The sequence below is a fragment of the Schistosoma mansoni genome (assembly GCF_000237925.1).
Source record: "Schistosoma mansoni, WGS project CABG00000000 data, chromosome 1 unplaced supercontig 0034, strain Puerto Rico, whole genome shotgun sequence".
Classification (NCBI taxonomy): Eukaryota; Metazoa; Platyhelminthes; class Trematoda; order Strigeidida; family Schistosomatidae; genus Schistosoma; species Schistosoma mansoni.
In genome coordinates this window covers 179,198-200,870 of record NW_017385988.1, presented here as the reverse complement: position 1 = coordinate 200,870, position 21,673 = coordinate 179,198, and the positions used below count along the sequence as shown (strand labels likewise).

General features: G+C 34.3%; 1 protein-coding gene and 1 non-coding gene across 2 annotated transcripts; one reads left to right on the top strand and one right to left on the bottom strand.

Annotated features, from left to right (window-relative positions):
* Positions 1–2,324: 2,324 nt before the first annotated feature.
* Positions 2,325–21,281, bottom strand: Smp_038830 (Mername-AA194 putative peptidase (S09 family); the record flags this gene model as incomplete). The annotated part of the gene is made up of 5 exons (XM_018791856.1): positions 2,325–2,970; positions 10,447–10,541; positions 14,209–14,442; positions 19,272–19,538; positions 21,084–21,281. 5 exons carry the CDS (start codon positions 21,279–21,281, stop codon positions 2,325–2,327), a joined length of 1,440 nt encoding a protein of 479 aa, XP_018644964.1.
* Positions 8,643–8,713, top strand: Smp_tRNA_00983_Gln_TTG.1.1. Its single transcript has one exon. It is a non-coding gene (tRNA).
* Positions 21,282–21,673: the final 392 nt, after the last annotated feature.

Below are 21,673 nucleotides of genomic sequence, written 5' to 3'. Positions count from 1 at the left end.
ATGTTGTGGTCCATTACAGTATTAGCATATGACATGTTTATTTAATAAATTACATTGAATGTACGCAAATAATATGATACAATAGTCTTGATGGAAAAATGAATAGTTATATTGAAATACTGTGATTATTAGCTACTTCCTACTTCCGTTGTCTAACATATACACTAGTAAACAAATGTCATATGATACAAATAGCTTATTGTATGACTTATAAATTTCGAACAATGACAACGATGTAAACTTAACTTGAGTTCAAGAATTAACAGTTAATTCATTGATGTTTATCCGAATACAAATGGTACAAGGAGAATCTCATTTCGGATGCCATGAAAAAGTTTCGATAGTGTTGAATGCAATAATTTACGATTGTAGCTACTACCTTGAGCATATATATCGTAATGACTAAATCTATCTATATTGTTTCCAAAAATTGTTCTATGAGGTCCTATAGTGCCAGGCACGTTGGATGAAAACAGCAGACGCATAATGTGCAAGGAGGAGTCTTAATTCTGACTGTGAAGAGGTATGACAGTTTAGTGAACGAGGACTTGGAGGAGATAACCAATTTATTGTTTAACGCAAATTCACACAATGGTTTAGTAAAATATGAAAATTATACATTAAAGACATCATTTTCATTTCTTCTATGCGTTGTCTTTTAAACACTCCATTATTGCTCTAATCCTGTTGTTATTTCGATTGTGCCCAGATTTTCTTCCTGTTCTCTACATTGCAACCTTCTACTACCAGGCATTTTACTTCCGATTGCTGCTAAATACTACTTATGTCTATCAGCATAAGTGGCATAGACCGTGACAGTAGAAACGTGCCTTTTTTAACCAACCAGCATCTGCAGCAATACTGCATTCTCTCAACGGAAAGAAGAGGTTAGGATTTCCATCAACAATGCTAAGAAATTTTAATTACGTGGATGGCTCGTCACAAGAAATCTGTATGCAATCGCTATTAAGCAGTTGTTCCATGAGCACTGGGGTCACATTCCCAGGTTATCAAGATCACCCCTAACCCAGTTTATTTTTCAGATATCTCAGAGAAGAAGCATCCTTCAAAAATGTGACAACTGACCTCATACCTTTAACATTACTCGAGATCATCATGTACAAAGTTAAGTCCCCTCTCTGTCACCTAAAATAATGTGTTTGATTTACAACTTACTAGTTAGAAGTATGAGGTTGATATAGATATTTTCATGAAATTCGTATTAGGTGTCATTACGTGAAAGTTCGTCGATATTTATTTCATTGCATAGCCTAGAAAATGTAACAATTTGAGTAAGAAGTGAATCTCAAAGATTGTATATTACGGAATGTTCCAAACCCCACATAGTTGTCGAAACAGGCAAACATTAGTATGCTCCCAAAATATCTCTGTCTGTGGATATCTATTTTATCTTTATAAAACATAAATTATAATCGTACAGTAAGTGCTTTTGCTGCTGCGAAACATTTACTACACAGACAGTCAGTTACACGCAACATCACAAATAGTGCACAAGCGAATTGACTTAACTTGCCGCATCCTATCAACAGAGGGGGGGGAATTTTCAGAGTAAATCCCAGAATAGTAGAGATAGTAGTATAATGAGTGAGGACTTGCTGAGAAATACCGATTCGTGGTTTTATGCAAAATCAAACAATAGCTCTGTAAAATATGAAAATCATACATTAAATACATTATTTACATATCTTCAGTTGTCCTTTACACACTTCATCACTCTTTCAATACTGTTATTCCGATTGCTCTTCGTTTTCCTTCCTCTTCTCTTTATTCCACTCTTCTACCAAACATTCTACTTCCAATTCCTGCTATATACTACTTGTCTGTCCGAAGAAGTAGTGCACACCACAGTGCCAGTATCAGTATCAATGGAAAAGATTAGTTACTGAAGATATGATTTGAGAAGTACATATTAGTGGAATGATAACAATTTAGGACCTAAGAGAAGAAAAACGTGAATGCAACTGAGCCATTGCGAATGATTCTGAGCAACGTCAACCAGACTCTGAAACTATGGGTTACGATAATCGCCCAGACACCCCCCACAAGCAGGTAGCCTGCATTTACCTATGTGGCTCAGTCCGACAGTTAGATGAAAAATATATTCATTAACATACAATGTACTGAATTCCAATTACTATAAAACGAACCAAATTTACTGTGTGAAAATTAGTCATTCACTCATAAGGTAGAGCAAATGAGACATGATAATTCAAACAACACATTATTAACAAACTTGACTGATTAAAACTTCGCTTACCCAAAATCAAAATACACACACAGCAGTAACCACAAGTAATTAATTTCTAGCTCAGTAATTGAGTAGTACTAGAATTAGATGGTATTCCATTTGGATTACTGTTCAAAGTATCTGAGGAGTTAGTTGAATGTGGGGCTGTATTATTACACACTTCATCGTTTGTGTTAACCTTCTCATTGTCACTATAAATGCCTGCAGCGTCATCACCAGTGATAGACTCAAGTTTTTGTACAGTTGTTGCACTTGAAGTAGAGTCCGTAGACATACTCGATGTCGCCGTATCCAAGGCAGCACAATCAGGAACCTCAGAGATATTACCATAAGTTGATGATTGAGAACTTGAAATAGCATTTTTCTTCAACACAGTGGAAGACTTCATATGATCAGATATTTGCTGAGTAATATCTGAAGCTTCTTCAGCATGAAGAGATTCTTCTACAGAAGAAATTATATTTGAAGGACTTCCACTATACTCTGTGTCAATGATATCTTCATTAAAAAATCGATCTAAACGAGTTGCATATTCAGAAAATAATTCGATATCATTATGACCTGCTCCTTCAATCCAAGCTGGTTCAAGAGGATTAGTAAGCCGAGAATATAATTCTCTTCCATGATCTATACCAATGATCTCATCATCAGTTCCATGGATAATTAATGTTGGTGAAAGAATCCGAGATACTTTATCAATGCTAAAAAAATACCCAATAAATGAACAAATAATAGTAGTTGTTAAGTTATATAATCTAATCTGAATTATGAGCAACAATGAATATGGACCGATTGTCGTATGGGAAGATTCAAACAAACAATTTTCAATGAATTTAAACTTCACCCCATCGCACAAGCAAGTGGCTATCAGGACTCAGTGGCTGAGTGGATAACGAGATAGTGTTTGAAGCGAAAGGTACTGGATTAGAGTCCCAAAGTGAACATCAACTCTCAAAAGTACATCTAGCTGACGAGTCCCAAATAGGACGAAACTCGCGTTGTAGATTCCACTGCTAGCCACTATCCATCTCTGCTTACCATGATTGTCGTATTTGTTTACAAATTACAAAAAAAAGAAACTTGTATCGTACGGAATACAAAAAAATATGCTCATAAATAATGGAATAAAAGTGCAATGAAAAAATATTAAAAAAGTACATTTAACTAGTTTGTGTATATTTTAGAATCTAGAAATTTCAATGCAGCTATGAAACAGTAAATTTGTACTCCTTATTAATGAAAATTGGTCAATAGTTTAAGGTCATTTTATAATTTAATTCAATACCATTACAGCTAACATTATCACTGTGCTACTATTTATTATGAAGAGAGGTTTGAATTGCTAAATAAATACATAGGGATGTTAATCGATAAATGGTATGGGATGATACAATGTAAGCGGGAATAGTTGTTTATCAAACTGAATTATTGAACTGATACCAGAAAAGATAGCCTTTCAAATGAGAAAAAATTTTACTTCTAACAAAATAATATGCTTATATTACAAATTAAAAGTCATAAATAAAGTGTTTGGAGATATAAGGACTACAAATTATTCGCTATTCAATGGAATGACTACCCAACTATCAGGCTTAATTCTTATCTCATTCCATCGCTAGTAAATGCGAAAAGAACATATTCGCTTACATTTTCATTAAAAAAACTTTGTTAATATACCGCCATCGTAAAAGGCGAATAAAAAGAAACATATACTATTTTTAGTGTCCTAAATTCGATACCCGGTTGGGTTTGTGGTCACGTACTGTTAAGGAGTTGAGTTCTATTCGCGAGGGAAACACCTGTCCAGTGTTTCCTGGCTTTTTTCTGACTAAAATCAGTCCAGAGTGTAAAAAAAGAAATTATCTGATATGGTATTGATCAAAATATTGATGAAAGCTTATAATATATAGCCGAACGACTCAGCTAAACAAAGAGAACAAAGTCGATAAGGCATTATGTTTGCTGAATAATAAACAATTACAAGTAAGCTGGAACTTTTAGGACTATCCCACAGTCGACTATTAAGAATATTTTTACTATGTACTTATTAAATATTTGGTTTACAGTAGTTTTATCTTACCCTAAGTGCTAACTTTCGCTTAATTTATTGACTGTTGGCATGTCTTAGACCGTTCAGAAATTACACCTAATAAAGTATGTACCTATTACTCGATGAATAGATACTTCAATCAAATTCAGATATAATTAATATTAAATATATCCTTTGTTATATCTCGATGAGTAGAAAAATTGTATTTCCAGCGTTTCTTGACTTAATGTAAACCACTTCTTCAGATTTTATTTACATTGAAGAAGTGGTCTACGTTAAGTCACGAAACGTCAGAAACACAATTTTTCTACTCATTGGGGTGTAACTAAAAACATATTTATTATTAACTTTTTACCCTATGCTCAATTTATTCGAAACTATAAAGTCCAACCTTGGCATTGATACCTAAAAAATCAGATATAATTTTCCGCAGAAATTTGGGCTTTGGGTAAATAATATCCATTATTATGAAAAATTTGTAACTGTTCTCTTCTACGTGATCAAAAATGTACCCCAGAATGATGAGTTCTGACAATCATTACTCTGAACGGATTACCTACATCAGATGAAAAGGGGATGAGTACACAACAAATGCAACATGAGAACATTACCACAACCAACCTTGTTCATGTAAAAGATAAAATACCGAAGGATTCACAAATAAATTTTATCTACTATGAGTCGGATGATAATAACAATAATAATGAATATATGTTACTCAGTTCTATACTACAAACGATCTAGTTGTGAATGTATTATGATTTCTTGTTTATGGTGCATTAATGTCTTGCAATTGATGTATGTTATCATATGACATTTCATGCCATAAATATACAGAATAAATCAGCCGTTTTTTCTCATGATCTAAGTGGAGAGGTTGGAGGAAGAAAGCTGAGTGGGGCAATCAGAACTAAAGCACTTAGTAGTGGGGGGACAAGCAATAATTCATTGAGACTCAATAATTTAATGATCTTATTGAATGAGCATATATAAGTTGGAAATATAACAACAAGAAAATGTGTTCATTAACAACTGATGACAATAATTCAACTTTATGAGGAAGACGAACTGTTTCAAATTTTAGAAAAACCACTCATAAACTTCAACTAACAACCAATTAGTTAATATTTAAATAAGCTTAAATCCTAACACTAAACACATGTGAAATTAGATGATTTGTAAAACCTTTCATAACCTGTAACTGTATTTGTTTAAAGAAATATACATACTAGCTGTGAAAAATTAAATAAATATCAACAAACACCGTGACCAGTGGAGTTCAGCTGTGTCAAATGTGAGGAAGTTACCCGCAGAAAACAATGGAAGTTGATCGTGCAATATTGTGGATTGATCAAAATTAGATATGTACACTAAAGAATCCTGGCTCAGTGGTCTAGAGGTTGAACGTTCACGCGCTAAATAGAAGGTCTTGGGTTCGATTCTCAGTTGCGGGATCGTAGATGCGCACTGGTGTGAAGTCCTAAACCAAGACGAAACAACTGTCCAATGCTTCCAGATTTCCAATAGTTGTCTAATTAAGATCGATTAGTGATCTTAATCAAATCCCACAAGTCTATAACCTATAAATCCCGAGGTTTTTCTATGTGTTTTATTACCACAGAAACTAACCAAAAATAATGAAAATATCACTGCCTGAAAAAAGGGAAAGTATGCTAAATATGCATAAAGAAAAATATAGTTCACTGTTCACAGCTTAAATACAACAACACAATAATAACATAATATGAATAACCAATCCTAATAGTTTTATATTAGCTTCAATAAATGGAATGCAGGAAGTAAACAAAAACTCATTTAATACCAGAGATGTGTGAAAGTAGGTTTTTTTCGGAAGTTATTATCATTATGTATATACTATGCATTTTTTTTCTACGAATACATTTGATGTAAAGTAAATTACGAAACGATTGATTACAAATGATAATTGTATTAAACATTTACATAAGATTCTATTACATTCCTTGTTAAAGAAAAAAAAATAACGTTTTTGTTTCTAAGAAGTAGGCGTAGAGTCTATCGTTGATTCTAGTTTCCTTTCACAATACTGATATATATAGAAGTAGTGTGTATGTAAGATTCTGTGTATAAATGATAAATAGATAGATGAAGTTATGATTTTCCATCAACTATGGTGGTTGTATTAAAATTATTATGTATATTTAACTAACACATATTTTTAATAAACTGACCAGTTGCAGTCCTAACACATCGATGGGAAGATTCAAACAAACAATTCTCAATGAATAAATAATATATTTGTAATATCCCAATGAGTAGAAAAATTAGATTTTTTGACGTTTTGTGACTCAGTGTAAGCCGTTTCCTCAGAGAATAAATATTCTCTCTCCTGGATTCCACTGCTAGCCACTATTCATCTTTGCTTACAATGCTTGTGAATTAAGGCTATACCGAGGCAATACGCACAGTATGCATATATGCCAATTAGAGACTGACCAGTTGCAGTCCTGACACATCGATGAGAAGATTCAAACAAACAATACTGAATGAATTTGAATAAAAGTTAGTTGTAAACAAATTACGACATGGTATCAGTTCTATTTAAGCTGTATCGAGAGCTGAAGACTGGCTTTTGGTAGGAATTTTTTGCAGTAATTGTACTATTATAGTGAATGAGAACACGAGTGGGGACGATCGAATGCATTTAAGCACAAATTACCGACTATCTCACTAAAATCTGATAACCATACAGTAAACATATAAGAACTTTCGTCTAAATTAGAGCGAATAGTTTCACAGTATTCGAGTGCCGAGTTTAAATTCATTCTCTAAGATTTTACAAATATATTATTCCTATTTAATGTCATACAGTAAACAGTTAATTTGCAAAATAACAATCAATTGTCTCAATCTTGACTGTTCCTTCTGCAAATATCAGTCCACCTTCTCTGATTTCATTGTTTATGCATTTTCATACCGATTGCGCATCGTTCCTGTTCTTTCCTTATCGATCTTCTACCAAAATACATTCTATGTCTGACCATCACCATATACTATTTATGTGGATATAAGTAACCCACATCACACTATGGTATGGTCAAAAGCTATAGTTGAGTCCAAAGACATAGATACTTTTATTATGTACATCTTTTATCAAAACATGGATTTTAATGCCTCTTTTTATTCCATATACAATTCATTAGTTTTTTATCTAACTAAACTTCTGATTTTTAGTATATTTGATGGTAGGTGGCCAGTAGTGTAATAATATCTAAAGTAACGAAATGTTCTCATCAATTTCAGTCGTGATCTTGCAATTATTTCATGTTTTTAAAATTTATTTTTAATTCCATCTGCTACCTTTTAGTATATTTGAATTATAGCTGGTTATTAGTGGAATCCACGGCACGAATTTTACCCCCCATTTGAAACTCAATGGCTGGATGTACATATATCCCAGTGCTAATAGTCTTACTGAGATTTGAACTTGGTATCTTTCGTTTCAGACTTAGTTCAGATAGCCATTAATTTCTTCAGTAGGGATTAGGAGCTAGTAATTTCGCATTGTTGATGTTTAAGATTATACTTAATTAGTCTCTGTAGCTACATATGGCAAAATGATTAATCACACCAAACCACTGAGAATGATGAGTATATCCCAAGAGAGATTCATCAATTACAGTCCAAAATATCAATAATGGGGAATTACAAACCCCTTCAAAATTTAACATGTTTAATTTTCTATTATCCCATTGATATTATTATTTCAACCTGATTGCTTTCTAATCCTGTGAATTATATCTTTGTTGGTGTGTTGATATGTACGCAGAATGACAAGAACCAATACACTGTCAGTCATTCGTATATAAATTACTGAACTATTATAACACACTAAACACATATACTGTTTACTTTGATAACTGAATGATCAAATCACAGATTAATAATAAAGAAGTAGAATCATGGACATTGTGGTATGCTAATGAATGACTGCATGTTAGTTCATTTATTAAAATGATAGAATACAGAAAAGTAGTAAGTGATTATTGGAAAAGATTTCAGACATAAATGTTAACGTTATTACACTAAGTACAAAAGCATAAAATATAGACAGTTACGTCAGTGACAAGAAATCATTATATTAAATAAACAATTATTCTTTATATTCACTTGGTATTGTTTACTTGAATCTACCGATTGATGTTTAGGATTGCAATTGATCAATCTCTTATCATCATATGTGCATACTGTGCGTATTGCTTTAATTCACAAGCATTATAAACAAAGATCGATACCACGTGAATTTAAACTTCACCCCATCGCACAAGCAAGTGACTATCAGGATTTACTAGCTAAGTGTATAATGCGATGGCGTTTGAAGCGAAAGGTACTGGGTTCGAGTCCCGGAGTGAATATCAACTCTGGGATACAGATATATCCAGCTGACGACCTCCAAATTGGACGAAAAGCGTGTCATGGATCCCACTGCTAGCCACTATCCATCTTAGCTTATAATTATTTTTTGTGACAATACCATTTGTTCATACACCATTTTGATAAGTGTTATGCAACACACTTATGATTACACTTGAAGAAAAATAAATATTATTATCTGTATTATAAAAACTTAACAAAAGTCAACAGTACTAATCAATTTGAAGCCTGGAAAACATGTTCGTTGGCCAAAATCACTATACCACATTACCACGATGAGATGAATTAAAAAAGATTAGTAGCAAGTAAACCGAAATAATTAGGAAAACTAGGCAATGAGAATATGATTAAAAAGAAATAAGACGAAAAGATATTTACAAAAGAATACGGGATCAAATCACAGTGAAAAAAAATGTCAATACAACGATAATAGATGAAAGTAGGGAACTAGGTGAATATGGTAAATAAGCCGATGAGTTCGCAGGTCTTCATCGACTGAGGTGCCTAATGTATATATAAGACGCATGTTTGACAACCGCTTACCTAAATGTGGACTCTTAAATAATATTATCTATCTATTTATTTGAACACAAACATGAATACAAGGAGGCACTAAAATAAACATGCGCCACACAATAAAGAAGAAATTGTGAAGAGATAGGGAAAGGAAAGAGAGTACAATAACAAAAAGAACAATGATGAATAGATATTGAAGTATGGGAGGGTATCATTATTATTATTATTATTAATGGGAGAAGATATTCAGTTATGAAAAATACAACTAGAAAGAATTCTCTTAGTTAAAGAAGTGACCTTCACTTTTATGAAGAAAGTATGAGTTAAAGCAGGATCGAAACTGGCTTCTATTCTGAGCCATATCTGATAACGTCTCTAGCCACTATGTGGCACTACCCATAGGATCCCAATCATGGAGTCGTGAAGGACCAACAGAAGCTAGTCCTGTACAGCTTTCCTCCATACCACGACACAATATAATACACTGACCACCTCCGCTTTTTACAACCGGTTCCACTGTCGGCAAATAGTGCACGACGTGGAATTCTCCGAGACAACATTTGTAATATATTTTCAAGCCACGGAAGTCGATAATAAATTCATTTTTGTTATATCCCAATGAGTAGAAAAATTGCATTTCTGACGCTTCGTACTAGTGCAATTGCACTATTTAAACTTAGATTAATTTCGGTTATTTATTTACGCTGAAGAACTGGCTTACATTAAATCATGAAACGTCAGAAATACAATTTTTCTACTTATTTGGATATTAAAAGATACATATTCATTATTAACTCTCTATCCAATTCCAAATTTATTTGAAACTATCAAGTCCAACCTTAATACTGATATCACAAAAGTCGATCTTTCGAGATAGTGACAACTATTGAATTAACTCTCTGAGCACGCGACGCCAAACATCTGCATTATTAACATGGTGTTGCCACTGCATGTCAGCAATCTTTCGGAGACAACAATGATCAAACACACAGAGTCATCCAACATCTTCAACTCGGAGAGTCCAGGTCTCATCACAAGCACAGAGCACGAACACACTATATAAAAATTAAAATAATTTAACAAAACTATTATTATTACGATAAGAAATAATGAAGTGGACAGAAAGTGTAAGAATAGTGAAACATCGGTAGAATAAAAAGTTTGAAAAATAGCAGAAAAAACATATTGAGATACTTACTTCGTGAATGGATCAAAACAGAAACGTCTAGTTGTTCCAGGACAGACAACGCGTAGACCAGACATGAATGGTGAATGAAGAACTACACCAGCAACCTGAGGTAAATACATATTTTTATTAGAGATTTATGATAAATCGCAGTGGAAATCTTGGTTCATACAATAGTTTAATAAATATAACTAAAAAGTTGATGAAGTCTTCAAGTCACTGACAGTCCAAAAATTAGGCGAATGATGGCCGTCAAAATTCCTAAAAAATCATTTTAAATAGGCGATTTTCATTTATCTTATTAATATTCAGTGGATTGTTTATCAGATTCATTTACCAGTTCCCAGAGTCTGAATATAAAACAAGCTCATATGGCTGCCTACGTTTTCAGCTGCAATAACAACAAATACCACTTGAGTATACACATTAGTACAAATTAAATTGATGAAAGACTAAATAGGGCGGAAAAAATGAAGGTACAACTTGTATCGGAAGTCAAGTGGGGGAAGTGAAGTAACAGCTATAACGCTCGAATTCCAACCACTAATTTTCAAGTTTATGTTATGCGGACTCTGTATTAAATCATCAAATTTTAAAGAGACAACCATTCAGAGTAAAGTAGAAAAATACTGGTGGTAAACATAGATCAAAACGTTTGAATAATATTTTCTAAGAATATAATGGAAAAGAATGTGAGCGACACAAACATAGATGCACATAACCTTCGGACCAGAAAAAGCGGACTGTTCAGTAAATAAGCAAAATGAGTTACTAAACTTTGGAAAAACTATCAAGAAATTCACCTAATGTTGACGACTGTTTATAGAAACAAGGAAATTTTTAAGACAAATTGAAAGTTTTAGTAAACCTCGTTAAAAATCCAAAGATAACGGTAGCTAACAATGAGCGTCAACATCTTGTGTCAATGAAAACATAAAAAGCATGTGGCCTGTGTTTTCCAACCAATAATTTACCATCCAAACGATGACTGATGTATGATGACTAGTATTGGGGATGGTTGAAAGAAAGTTAGGGGTGGCCAGACCAAAACGTGGCATCAGAGCTTGAAGTCACTAACTTCTAGTCTGAGCCATGTTAGCAGATGCAGACTACCTGGTTGGGGTCCGTGCGACTATCGTAACCAATGGTTGGAGACTCTAGGTAACATGGCTCAGAATCGATCACAATCCTTAAACCTTGAGATTAAAATTGCTTCATAACTTTCTTCCTTCCTATACTATATCCTTATGTACAACCTATCTTTTATATACTACCACCACTAAATTAACTACTTCTATGAACCCGGTGTTCATCTTGTTGTGCTAACGAGGTATGGCAACTTGGACCGATGCATAAATGTGCCTAGTCCTACGTTGTAGCTGACTGACTGATGGTTGTTATGTAGAAACTATGATCGAAAGCTAAAATTTTGGTATTCATTTTTACCTGAAACTAATTTATTCAACAAATATGTTGGTATATATAAACTATGGAAAGTATATCACCACCCCACATATTTGACATATATTTCTATGAACTACATTGAAATATAAAAGTAAGCACATACATATATATATATACAGTGAATGACTAAAACGAAAAATTCCACAAACAAAATTACATAAAACCGGGTTTTATCAATAAAACTGAACACTCTTTTTTTTATTTTTAACTGAGTGAAAAAAATAAAACGAATTTTCTACATTAGAATGAATAAATTTATGAATGTCAGGTACAAAGTAAAATTTACTTTGAAAAAAATTTTGAATAACAAGAATAATAGTGGCAGTATGTTAAGGCTAGATATATCAGTCAGTCAGTCAGCTACAGGCACACATATGCATCGGTCCAAGTTGCCATATTTCGTTAGCACAACAAGATGAACACCGGATTCATAGAAATAGTTAATTTAGTGGTGTTAATATATAAAAGCTAGGTTGTATATAAGGATATAGTATAGGAAGGAAAACAGATATGAAGCAATTTTAATCTCAAGGTAGCAGCAACGGTCGGGAGGCTAGATATTTACAATGAATTGGAAATCTAGTAATGAGTAAGAATCATTCATTTATCTATTTATTTAAACACATAAAGATTGGTACAAGGAAGCACCAAGTACATATGCGCCGCACGAATCTCATTTGATTTGTGTGAGAGCTGTGATACTACCTAGGTGCCCAAACTGAAGCAGGTAGTTACCCTAGGGGACCACGCCCGGAGCCTTTGACCTAAAGGTCTGATCCACAAGGCAGTGGAGCATCGTGAGGAGGTGCAGTCCCATGGTATTCAGTGACCGACGATTGGTTCATACGCCATTTGTTCCCTCAGGATACTGGAACCCATGTGCACTATTGGTTTGGAGTCAGAGTTTTCCAACTCCCCTAGGTGGACCTTCCGTGTCCACCAACCTGGTTAAAGCGCCGGACATTCACTTTTCGTCCTCTTAATTTCGTAAACAACACCCCCGCCACGAAAAGGCAGTGAGTAGGACTTCCCTGGCAGAGGCTATATACGTGTGGCCATGTTAGAGCATTTGGAGAGGGAGTGCGGACTCTCCCCACTCTCGGCCGTACCAGGGCATTTGAGGGCTTGGAAAAGCTTGAACCAGATTGCTAGGCGAAATGTTGGATTTACTTCAAATTCATTCGCTGAGATTTTACAAATATATATTATTCCTATTTAATATCTTACATCAACTCGGCGCCCAAATACTGTGAAACTATTCGTTCTAATTTAGACGAAAGTTCTTATATGTATCTTTCCTAAATGTTTGCAGGAGAACAAAACAATTTTCCGCTAGTATGATTAAACATATTATTTTAAGCTGAAATAATGATTCGACTTAAATGATTTAAATATGTTACATATGCCTTTTAGACACCAAATACCATGAACTACAAAGCTAGCATGGGAGTACGTTGGAATGGAATCTAAAAGTGACCAAATTAAGAAAATTCCCTCTTCAACTTAAATTTATTTAAATACAATCTTAATTATCAAAAAGGGTTTTTGTGGAGATTTCAGTATTTTCATAGTTGAAATCATGAGTCAATTGAATCTAGACCACTATGGAAAACCTGGAAGAACTGGACGGCCGTTTCGTCCTATTATGGGACTCCTCAGCAGTGCGCATCCACGATCCCGCACTCGCAAGGTTCGAACCCAGGACCTACTAGTCTCGTGCAGAGCACTTAACCGATAGACCACTGAGTTGAAATAATAATTCGACTTAAATGATTTGGATATGTTACACATGCCTTTTAGACACCAAATACTATGAACTACAAAGCTGGCGTAGTAGGTTGGAATGGAATCTAAAGGTAACCAAATCAAGAAACTTTATTTAAATACAATCTTAATCCTATCAACCTCAAATATTTTGCGTGCACATGAAATTTGACAACTTAAACGAAAAAACTTCTCTGAGATGTTCTATTTTGATGTATTACTCAAATCTATCAACAATTACTCCACCAATAAAATACATCGATCAATGTTCTTTATTGAATAGTTAAACGATTAGATTGAGGGAAAAAAGATTTAAGACAGAACTAATTTTTTTCATGCAACTATTACCATCCTAGTTCAAAGTAAACAATCAAGTAGTTGACTTGCACATAAACCTATTACTGTCTTACAACAAACGATTAAAACTTGCCTTAAATTTAGGCAAATTTCACAACTGAAACATACACAAATTTTCATTTATAACTCGTCAAAAATATTAACATTCTCAAGTGTATGTATATACATCACAAATTGAAGCAAACAAACTTTATATTTAGTCGCTAGTTCAACTGTTGGAGCAGTCCCAATACTCTGTCCATATAATACAATACGATTAAGTGGCACATTAAATCGTTCACGTAATTCATTCAATACTGCATCAGCATCAGCATATAAATTCTCTTCTAACCGTTGACCAGAGCTCCCGCCATAACCTGAATAATCATAACATAGGATATTTACACTGAAACGATATGCTAGTGACTGAAGAAATCCAGCCATCTGATAGAATAGAAAAAGAGGAAAGAGTGAGGAATTAGGATATAAACAAGAATAGTTAATTTTCAGGTTACAACTGTCAAATACATGAAGCATAAAAATATCTATTTAGAGTAACTAAATTAACATTAGTTGGGTCAAATTTTATATGTGACAATTTTGTTTCCTAATACTGTCCTATGCTTGTTTGATTTGACATTAAATGCAGCAGATAATCGTTAAATAACCATATACACAGATAATGATGAACGATAAAACAACAACACATAACATGACAAGGACTAGATCTGTACAGTTTAGGTAAAGCTTCTGTTTAAATATCAATAACTCATATTAGAATTGTATGAATATAGAAAGTGAAAGACAAAAAATCTAGAACTTTAAACCAATTTTACGATTAACTGGTCATGTAATAGAGAAGACCACCGTATGTAATTCTTCATACATCTGGTTACATCAGTAGACTACATCACTACCTCACTTTAATATTAAACTAGTTGTTGAAAATTGGTTCCAAGATATTCATAAACATTCAGTGGAAACAAAATATTCATTAAGAATAATTTACAGGTTTTAAAGTCAGATGATTAGAAAGTCTGTAGGAAACCTTGGATCTAGGTTCCCTGTTAGCTGCGCTCCACAATGTGTATCTGTAATCTGTGAAGCTGGTTGACGCGGGTCGGGATTACAAAAGAAGCACCAGTTCCCCCAAGAGTGCAAGCAAACCTTATTAACGAGTGTTAACTAATGCAGAAACTAGGTTCAGGGTTTATTCTCAACCACCTTCAACGAACCAAGATCAGAACATAGTCCATAGAATATCGAATCACAAACGACTAGTCACGATGAAATTTAATCGATAAGACTCGATCTTCGTTAAGGACTAGACAAACACAACATTGACCACCACTCAGTGACCAACCAACATAAATAGTTTGTATAATTTATCCCAATATTTTATGTACTTTTTATATCATTACATTTACAGATGATGCATTTGGCAATCATCTTTCGTTAAAAAAAACCTATATTATCTGAGAATTTCAAGTGATTCACGGGATCGCTGAGAACTAAGATGCAAAAATAGCTCCTGTGATCAGTTCTTTCATAGAGAAAATGGAAAAATGGAGGAAGAAGATAACCATGGTGGAAATACAATCACCATCAAACAATCCGATGATTTACGATACGTTATCACAATGCTAGGTAAATGTGTGAGACGGTTCCTAGTATAGAAGTAGATTGGGAGAAAGCTAGAGGCGGCCAAAATGAAAAAGGGAATTATCCAGTGAATTCGCTGACCGCTGGTTGGAGCCATGTTGGCAGGTGCAGACTACCTTATCGAAGTTCGCATGATGATCGTTATCGATTGTCAAAGGCGTTGGATGAAGTGGCTAAGAATCGTCCACAATGATGCACATACATTCACTCTTTATCTTTCACTCAATCTTGAATTCTAGTATCCCTTCATACGTACTTTCCCATTGTTTCTTAAAACCGTATTTCCAAGCTCTGAACTTTCTTGTTATCATTGCTATTACATTGTTTCGATCGCTTTAGTTATTTTCATCCCGTCGAACTTATTAGGTATGAAAACTTGACTTAACGCACATCTGTGCTGAGCCTTATGTTGATGATGCCTTTTTGTCTGCCACAAGATTTTTAAACTCAACGGGTCAAATATCATCCTCAGATAAAAGGAGTACAGTTAATACGAGGGTTTCAGAATTCTTCCGTTCAAAACCCAGGCGATAAACGATTAACCGACAAGTAAACACACAACTGAACGTGATACCAGTTTGGTTCATTACTCTTTGTTGCTCTGATGTTCTAGATTGGTTTTAGACGATCGTAAATCGTAGGTTTTTAGCAGCTATTCTAATTAATCCAATTTTTATGTACTCATCAAAATGAAAACTGCGTTGTGACTTTTCAATAGGTTGTAGAGTTGATCACGATTCATCATTTATTTTAAACACTTAACAATGGAATCTTTTTAAAGGGAATCAGACTCTAATAAAAATTTAAGCATCAACAGCATGATCAAATTTACTGAGTGTATTATTCAAAATAAATAAGATGATGCTCTTCCCTCAATTTGAAGTCAACGCTAAACAAAAACAAGCTGTTTTCGTTATCAGTTTGTCAACATAAGACTCTGAAGGTATTCTTACAATCCCATTTTCCTTCCCTGATATCAAGTGGATCATTTTGTCAAAACAAATCTTCAAAATGAGATTGACAACATGTAACTTCAATTGTTATATATCCAGTTTCAAAAATTTATTTGATAGTAAAAAAAATGTGTGATACATTTAGGCAATAACAGAAAAGGTCAACTTCATTATTTACGGATATCAGTTATACTGCTAATATTTCAATTCCCTTACAATGTATATTGTTAATTTTCCGCAGCTGTAATGTTGTGTAGTAGTTTGGACCACAGTAAGTTTATGCTAGGTTATAACTGGATCTATGTAGTCAAAAAAACTGCCGATTATCTGAGAACAACTATTTATTTATTGGATATTTCCGATAACGATTCAGTACTCATAATTAAAAAACACCTGTAGCTCTTCTAGAGTTACAGCCGATCCCAAGCCCACACAAAGAGAGAAGGTTGGGCGTGGGGTCGGCGATACCATCCTGTAGAAACCAACCTTCCTAAAAAACACTAGCCAGAATAAATAAATCAAACCAGACAGACACATTGCAAGTGACGACTGGTATCAAACAAGACTGATTACTCTCCCTTTCTTCTGATGGTTGACTGGATTATGAAGACCACATCTCAGGGGAAGCACGGAATACAACGAACATCCCATGCAACTAGACGATTCGGACTTTGCACGTGGCCTAGCTCTTCTATCACATACACACCAACAAGGGAAAGTGCAGCAGCAGCCTCTGCATCAGTTGGCCTCAACATTCACAGGGGAAAAAATAAGATCACCAAATACAACACAGAGAATACCAACTCAATCACACTTCATGGAGAAGCTCTCGAAGATGTGAAAATCTATACATACGAACATGGACAGAATCATCAATGAACAAGGAGGATCAGATACAGAAGTAAAGACAAGGATCGGCAAAGCACGACAACATTCTTACAATCTAAAAACACCTCCAACTCAAAACAACCGTATGCAAGCCAGCACATCAAGCTCACAATCTTCAATACGAACGCCAAGACAGTTCTACTGTACGGAGGGAGCTGAAACTTCGAGAACTACTTCAATTATCAAAAATGTACAAGTATTTCTAAACAACTGTCTACACAAGATACTGAATGTCTATTGACCGGATACCATCAGCAATAAACTACAGTAGGAGAGAACAAGCCAACTTACAGTTAAAGAGAAAATTAAGAAAAGACGTTGAAAGTGGATAGGGCATACATTGAGGAAATCACCAAAATGCATCACGAGGAAAGCGCTACCTTGGGACCCTGAAGGTAAACGGAGAAGAGGAAGACCAAAGAACACATTGTATCGAGAATTGGCAACAGACATGAAAATGATTGCCCAGGAAAGAGTTTCATGGAAAGTGCTGGTGAGCAGCCTATGCTCCTCGACGAGGGGTAACAGGCGTAAGTACTCATCAAAGAATGCTTACTAGCAAGACATGATCGGCAATATTTACAGGCATAAGTTATTTCCTTACTGATACGATGAAATCAATAGACCTATCGTTATTTTGTTCAATATTTGCTTTTAAAACGAAATTTTTCTGAGAAATTAAATTACATTACCAAATACTGCTAAATAACTTTTCAAAGGAATGTGAACACTTAAACTAGAGCACTCTGTAGTATCGAGAAGAAAAACATGTAAGCGCATAACTTTTGCACGTGACTAGTAAAAAAGGACGTGGACTTTAGTGTAAGGAGAGATAATTTGATAAATGCATTCCTAAACGTAGATATCTTTTCTATATTTTCAGATGAAAGACTACAAGCAGAAACCACATAAATCAACACTAAAACAAAAAAGCAATTGGGTGAAGAAAAATTTACTTTTCAGGTTACTAGGTTATGTAACTACAAATTGAATGAGAATATAGCAGTTTGCTAACATGTCAACTGTCATGAAGTTAAAAGAAATGCACATATATACAAACCTAAACTGTAATAATTACTTTTAATTCTGTTCATATGAGGGATAATAAATGGATTGCTATTGACTGAAACAGGAAGTGAATTCAAACAACCTTAATGTTGATATTTGGTGTGTGGCAAAATCCGTAGTTAAATTAGCAGATGAACTCACTAATCAATATTGAGCAGGGGAGCCTGGGCGTGTTACGAATTCGGAGCGAGTCTACTCTGATGTGCGATCTAACATGGAGTAAGACTGTCAGTGATCAAATATTTATCATACTAGTTTAAGAGATCACTAACTCCAGGTTTCAGTTATTAGGAGGGATGCTTCTGGGTTTGTTTTTTCAGGGTTCACAAGAAGCTGCTGAGAAACTTTTGATTAAGTAATTTAAAGTACACTACACAAGAGTATCAAACAATTTGTTCCTCGTCTATCTTCAACATTCAATACCTTAGATTTATTTCTTCACAATTTGTACGTTTGTTTCCTGTGTGCAGCTGCTAATGATAGCCGAATAAAATGGCTTACTTATGCAACTTTTTAAGTCGCGCTTTCGTATCTAATCCACTCATTAACTGCACATTAATATGAAGTTTATTTTTCCAAAAATAGAAGGGAAGCAGACGAATAAAATTCGATATGAAATACGATATGAATTTCATGCATCATAGAATGAAGTACAATCCGACTACCATATTTTCCTATTAACCATATAACATCGTAACATACCTGACCAATATCAACTGCGTTTCCATGACTGAATAATACCGTATAAGTTGGTTGATGTGGTGAGTTATGTTGAGCCGATCCGAATCGACCTTCATCTGTAAGAGTTGGACAACTAACACTGAGTGCGGGACTTCTCATTCTTGATTGGCCAGAAAGGCCACGACGAGAGGATATATTTGATGAGAACTGTGAAGGTGAGACAACAGAACTTGCTGGAATATGCATACAAACAATTCGAGATTGACGCTTCGTCAACGTATAGAAAACCTACAGGAATAGAGTAAAAGGTAACAATATACTTGTAAAATCATCAGTACCACCAAAGTCCCCGATCAATAACGCTAAAGTGAATATATCGTAATGTGAGTGTCTTTGGAATCTATCAAGATCACTGATCCCGTTTAAGGACACTTAAGATACAAACGACCATAAGATCATAATCAGAAAAAAAATTAAAGACGGGATGTTTAGAGCTCTCAACAAGGAAAAAAGGACTGTGGCTCAGTCGCTGAATCAACAACCAGGTACGTAAATTTGACCGAACAAGTGTCCCCTCACACTACTTTCAAATCATGTTTTACGATACAGTTGAGTACAACAACCAACAGGAACACCACATTTCTTACAACTAAGTTGTTAGGCTGGTCATGAATAACAGTAAGGTCAAGTATAAAGCAATAAGATAAAAACCAAATCGCTCAAACTATGTATGATTACTTTTCGTTTTGGAAAGGATTTGATGATGTGAAAGGCAGGCAGAATATGCCCATTTTTATACACATCACTATATTTGAAAAGCATGAATCAGTACCTCAAAAAAGTTGTAGCTAAGTTATTTAAGAGCTTACACTAATTACGAAGTTGCGAGTCCGAGACCATTTTTATCAATCTTGATTTGATTGGTCACGTAAAATCACTGTTAATAATAACAACAATAAACTTAAAGTGTTTTCATTAATGTACAGGGACGAGCAACACATTTCCTTAGCTATACTATTCAAGTGCCCAAATCAACGTATATGGAAATCTAAACGATAGATATGACTGGTAGTCTTCTATCTAAACCTGTAAGTTGAAAACTATTTTTATACTGGCACTATATATCTGTTAGACAACAATAACACTTTAAGGATGACAAATTTTAAAAGGAATGAAGATCGTACGAGGAGAGTTGTCCTTATAACATTACACAACAATTTTACTTCATCCACCCCACTATTCGAGGTTCTAGGTGAACATCAACATGTTTAGACTGAGCAAATGCATCTCCACTAACTAGCTTATCGATATTCGAACTACTTTAGTGATCCGGAATGGGTAAAAATGGATAAAAACATTCTAGACTAATACTTATCAACTAAGTACCTACCACCTATCTAAATAACATAAGATTTTAGTAGAACATTATTTGGGACTTGCTATTTCTGTACAACCGAAAAGTCATAGTTAATTTGATCTAATAATTTTCAAAATAAAAAACATGGATCATCCAGAAAAAAATTGAATTTAAAGAGTTATTCTGAGTTGGGATATTTGCAAATAAAACTAGTTTGTCTGTACTTCATACCAAACACAGGAATGTTTCTTCCTGGTAACAAGAATTTGATTATCAAGTGAAAAATCTCATGATTTAACTGGACAATATTCTTTTGGAACACTTCACAGCAGTAAAAGATAAAAAGGAAGGTAAATAAAATGGAATTATAGCCATAAACATTATGTCAGAATAATAAAAGCTAGGTCACAAGGGGATATCTGGAAAAGACTAAAGTTGTCAAGAACAAGAAAAGGTAAAATAAGATAATCACTTACTGTTAACTTGGATTTTATGTCCTCGGATATTTGCCAACCAGCTTCAGGCTTGAACTCAATACAACATGTAGAGTCATTAGCTGATGATATGATAGAGTAAGTTGGTGGTGGCGGTAGAAATGCCAATTTCGCCACGATGTGAGAAGGTCGAGGAGGACAACAAAATAATTGGCATATCTCGCCAAAAAGACTTGACATACTAACCATTTATCGTCGTGATAGATTCGAAAGAATGAAATAATACTAGAATTGGGAATTCAGTCTGCTCAGCTCTACAAACGTAAATTAGCAACAAATATACATCAGACTGGAGAAACAACTGTGAACTAAAGAGAAAAAAAATTAGCAAATGATCAAAATCACAAAAACCGCAAAAATAAGACTGGGATTGCAAGATGGACGAAACAAAAAAGAACGACTAAACCCCATTACAAACGATAGAGCGTGTATCTATTTACGAATCCTCGAAACAGCTTAAGGGGACACGAAATTTGATACGAGATACTGTACGGTTTTGGTTTTACAGACATGGAGGGACAAGATACACATATGTTCCAATTTGACGTTGAAAACTAATGTTGAAGACGTTA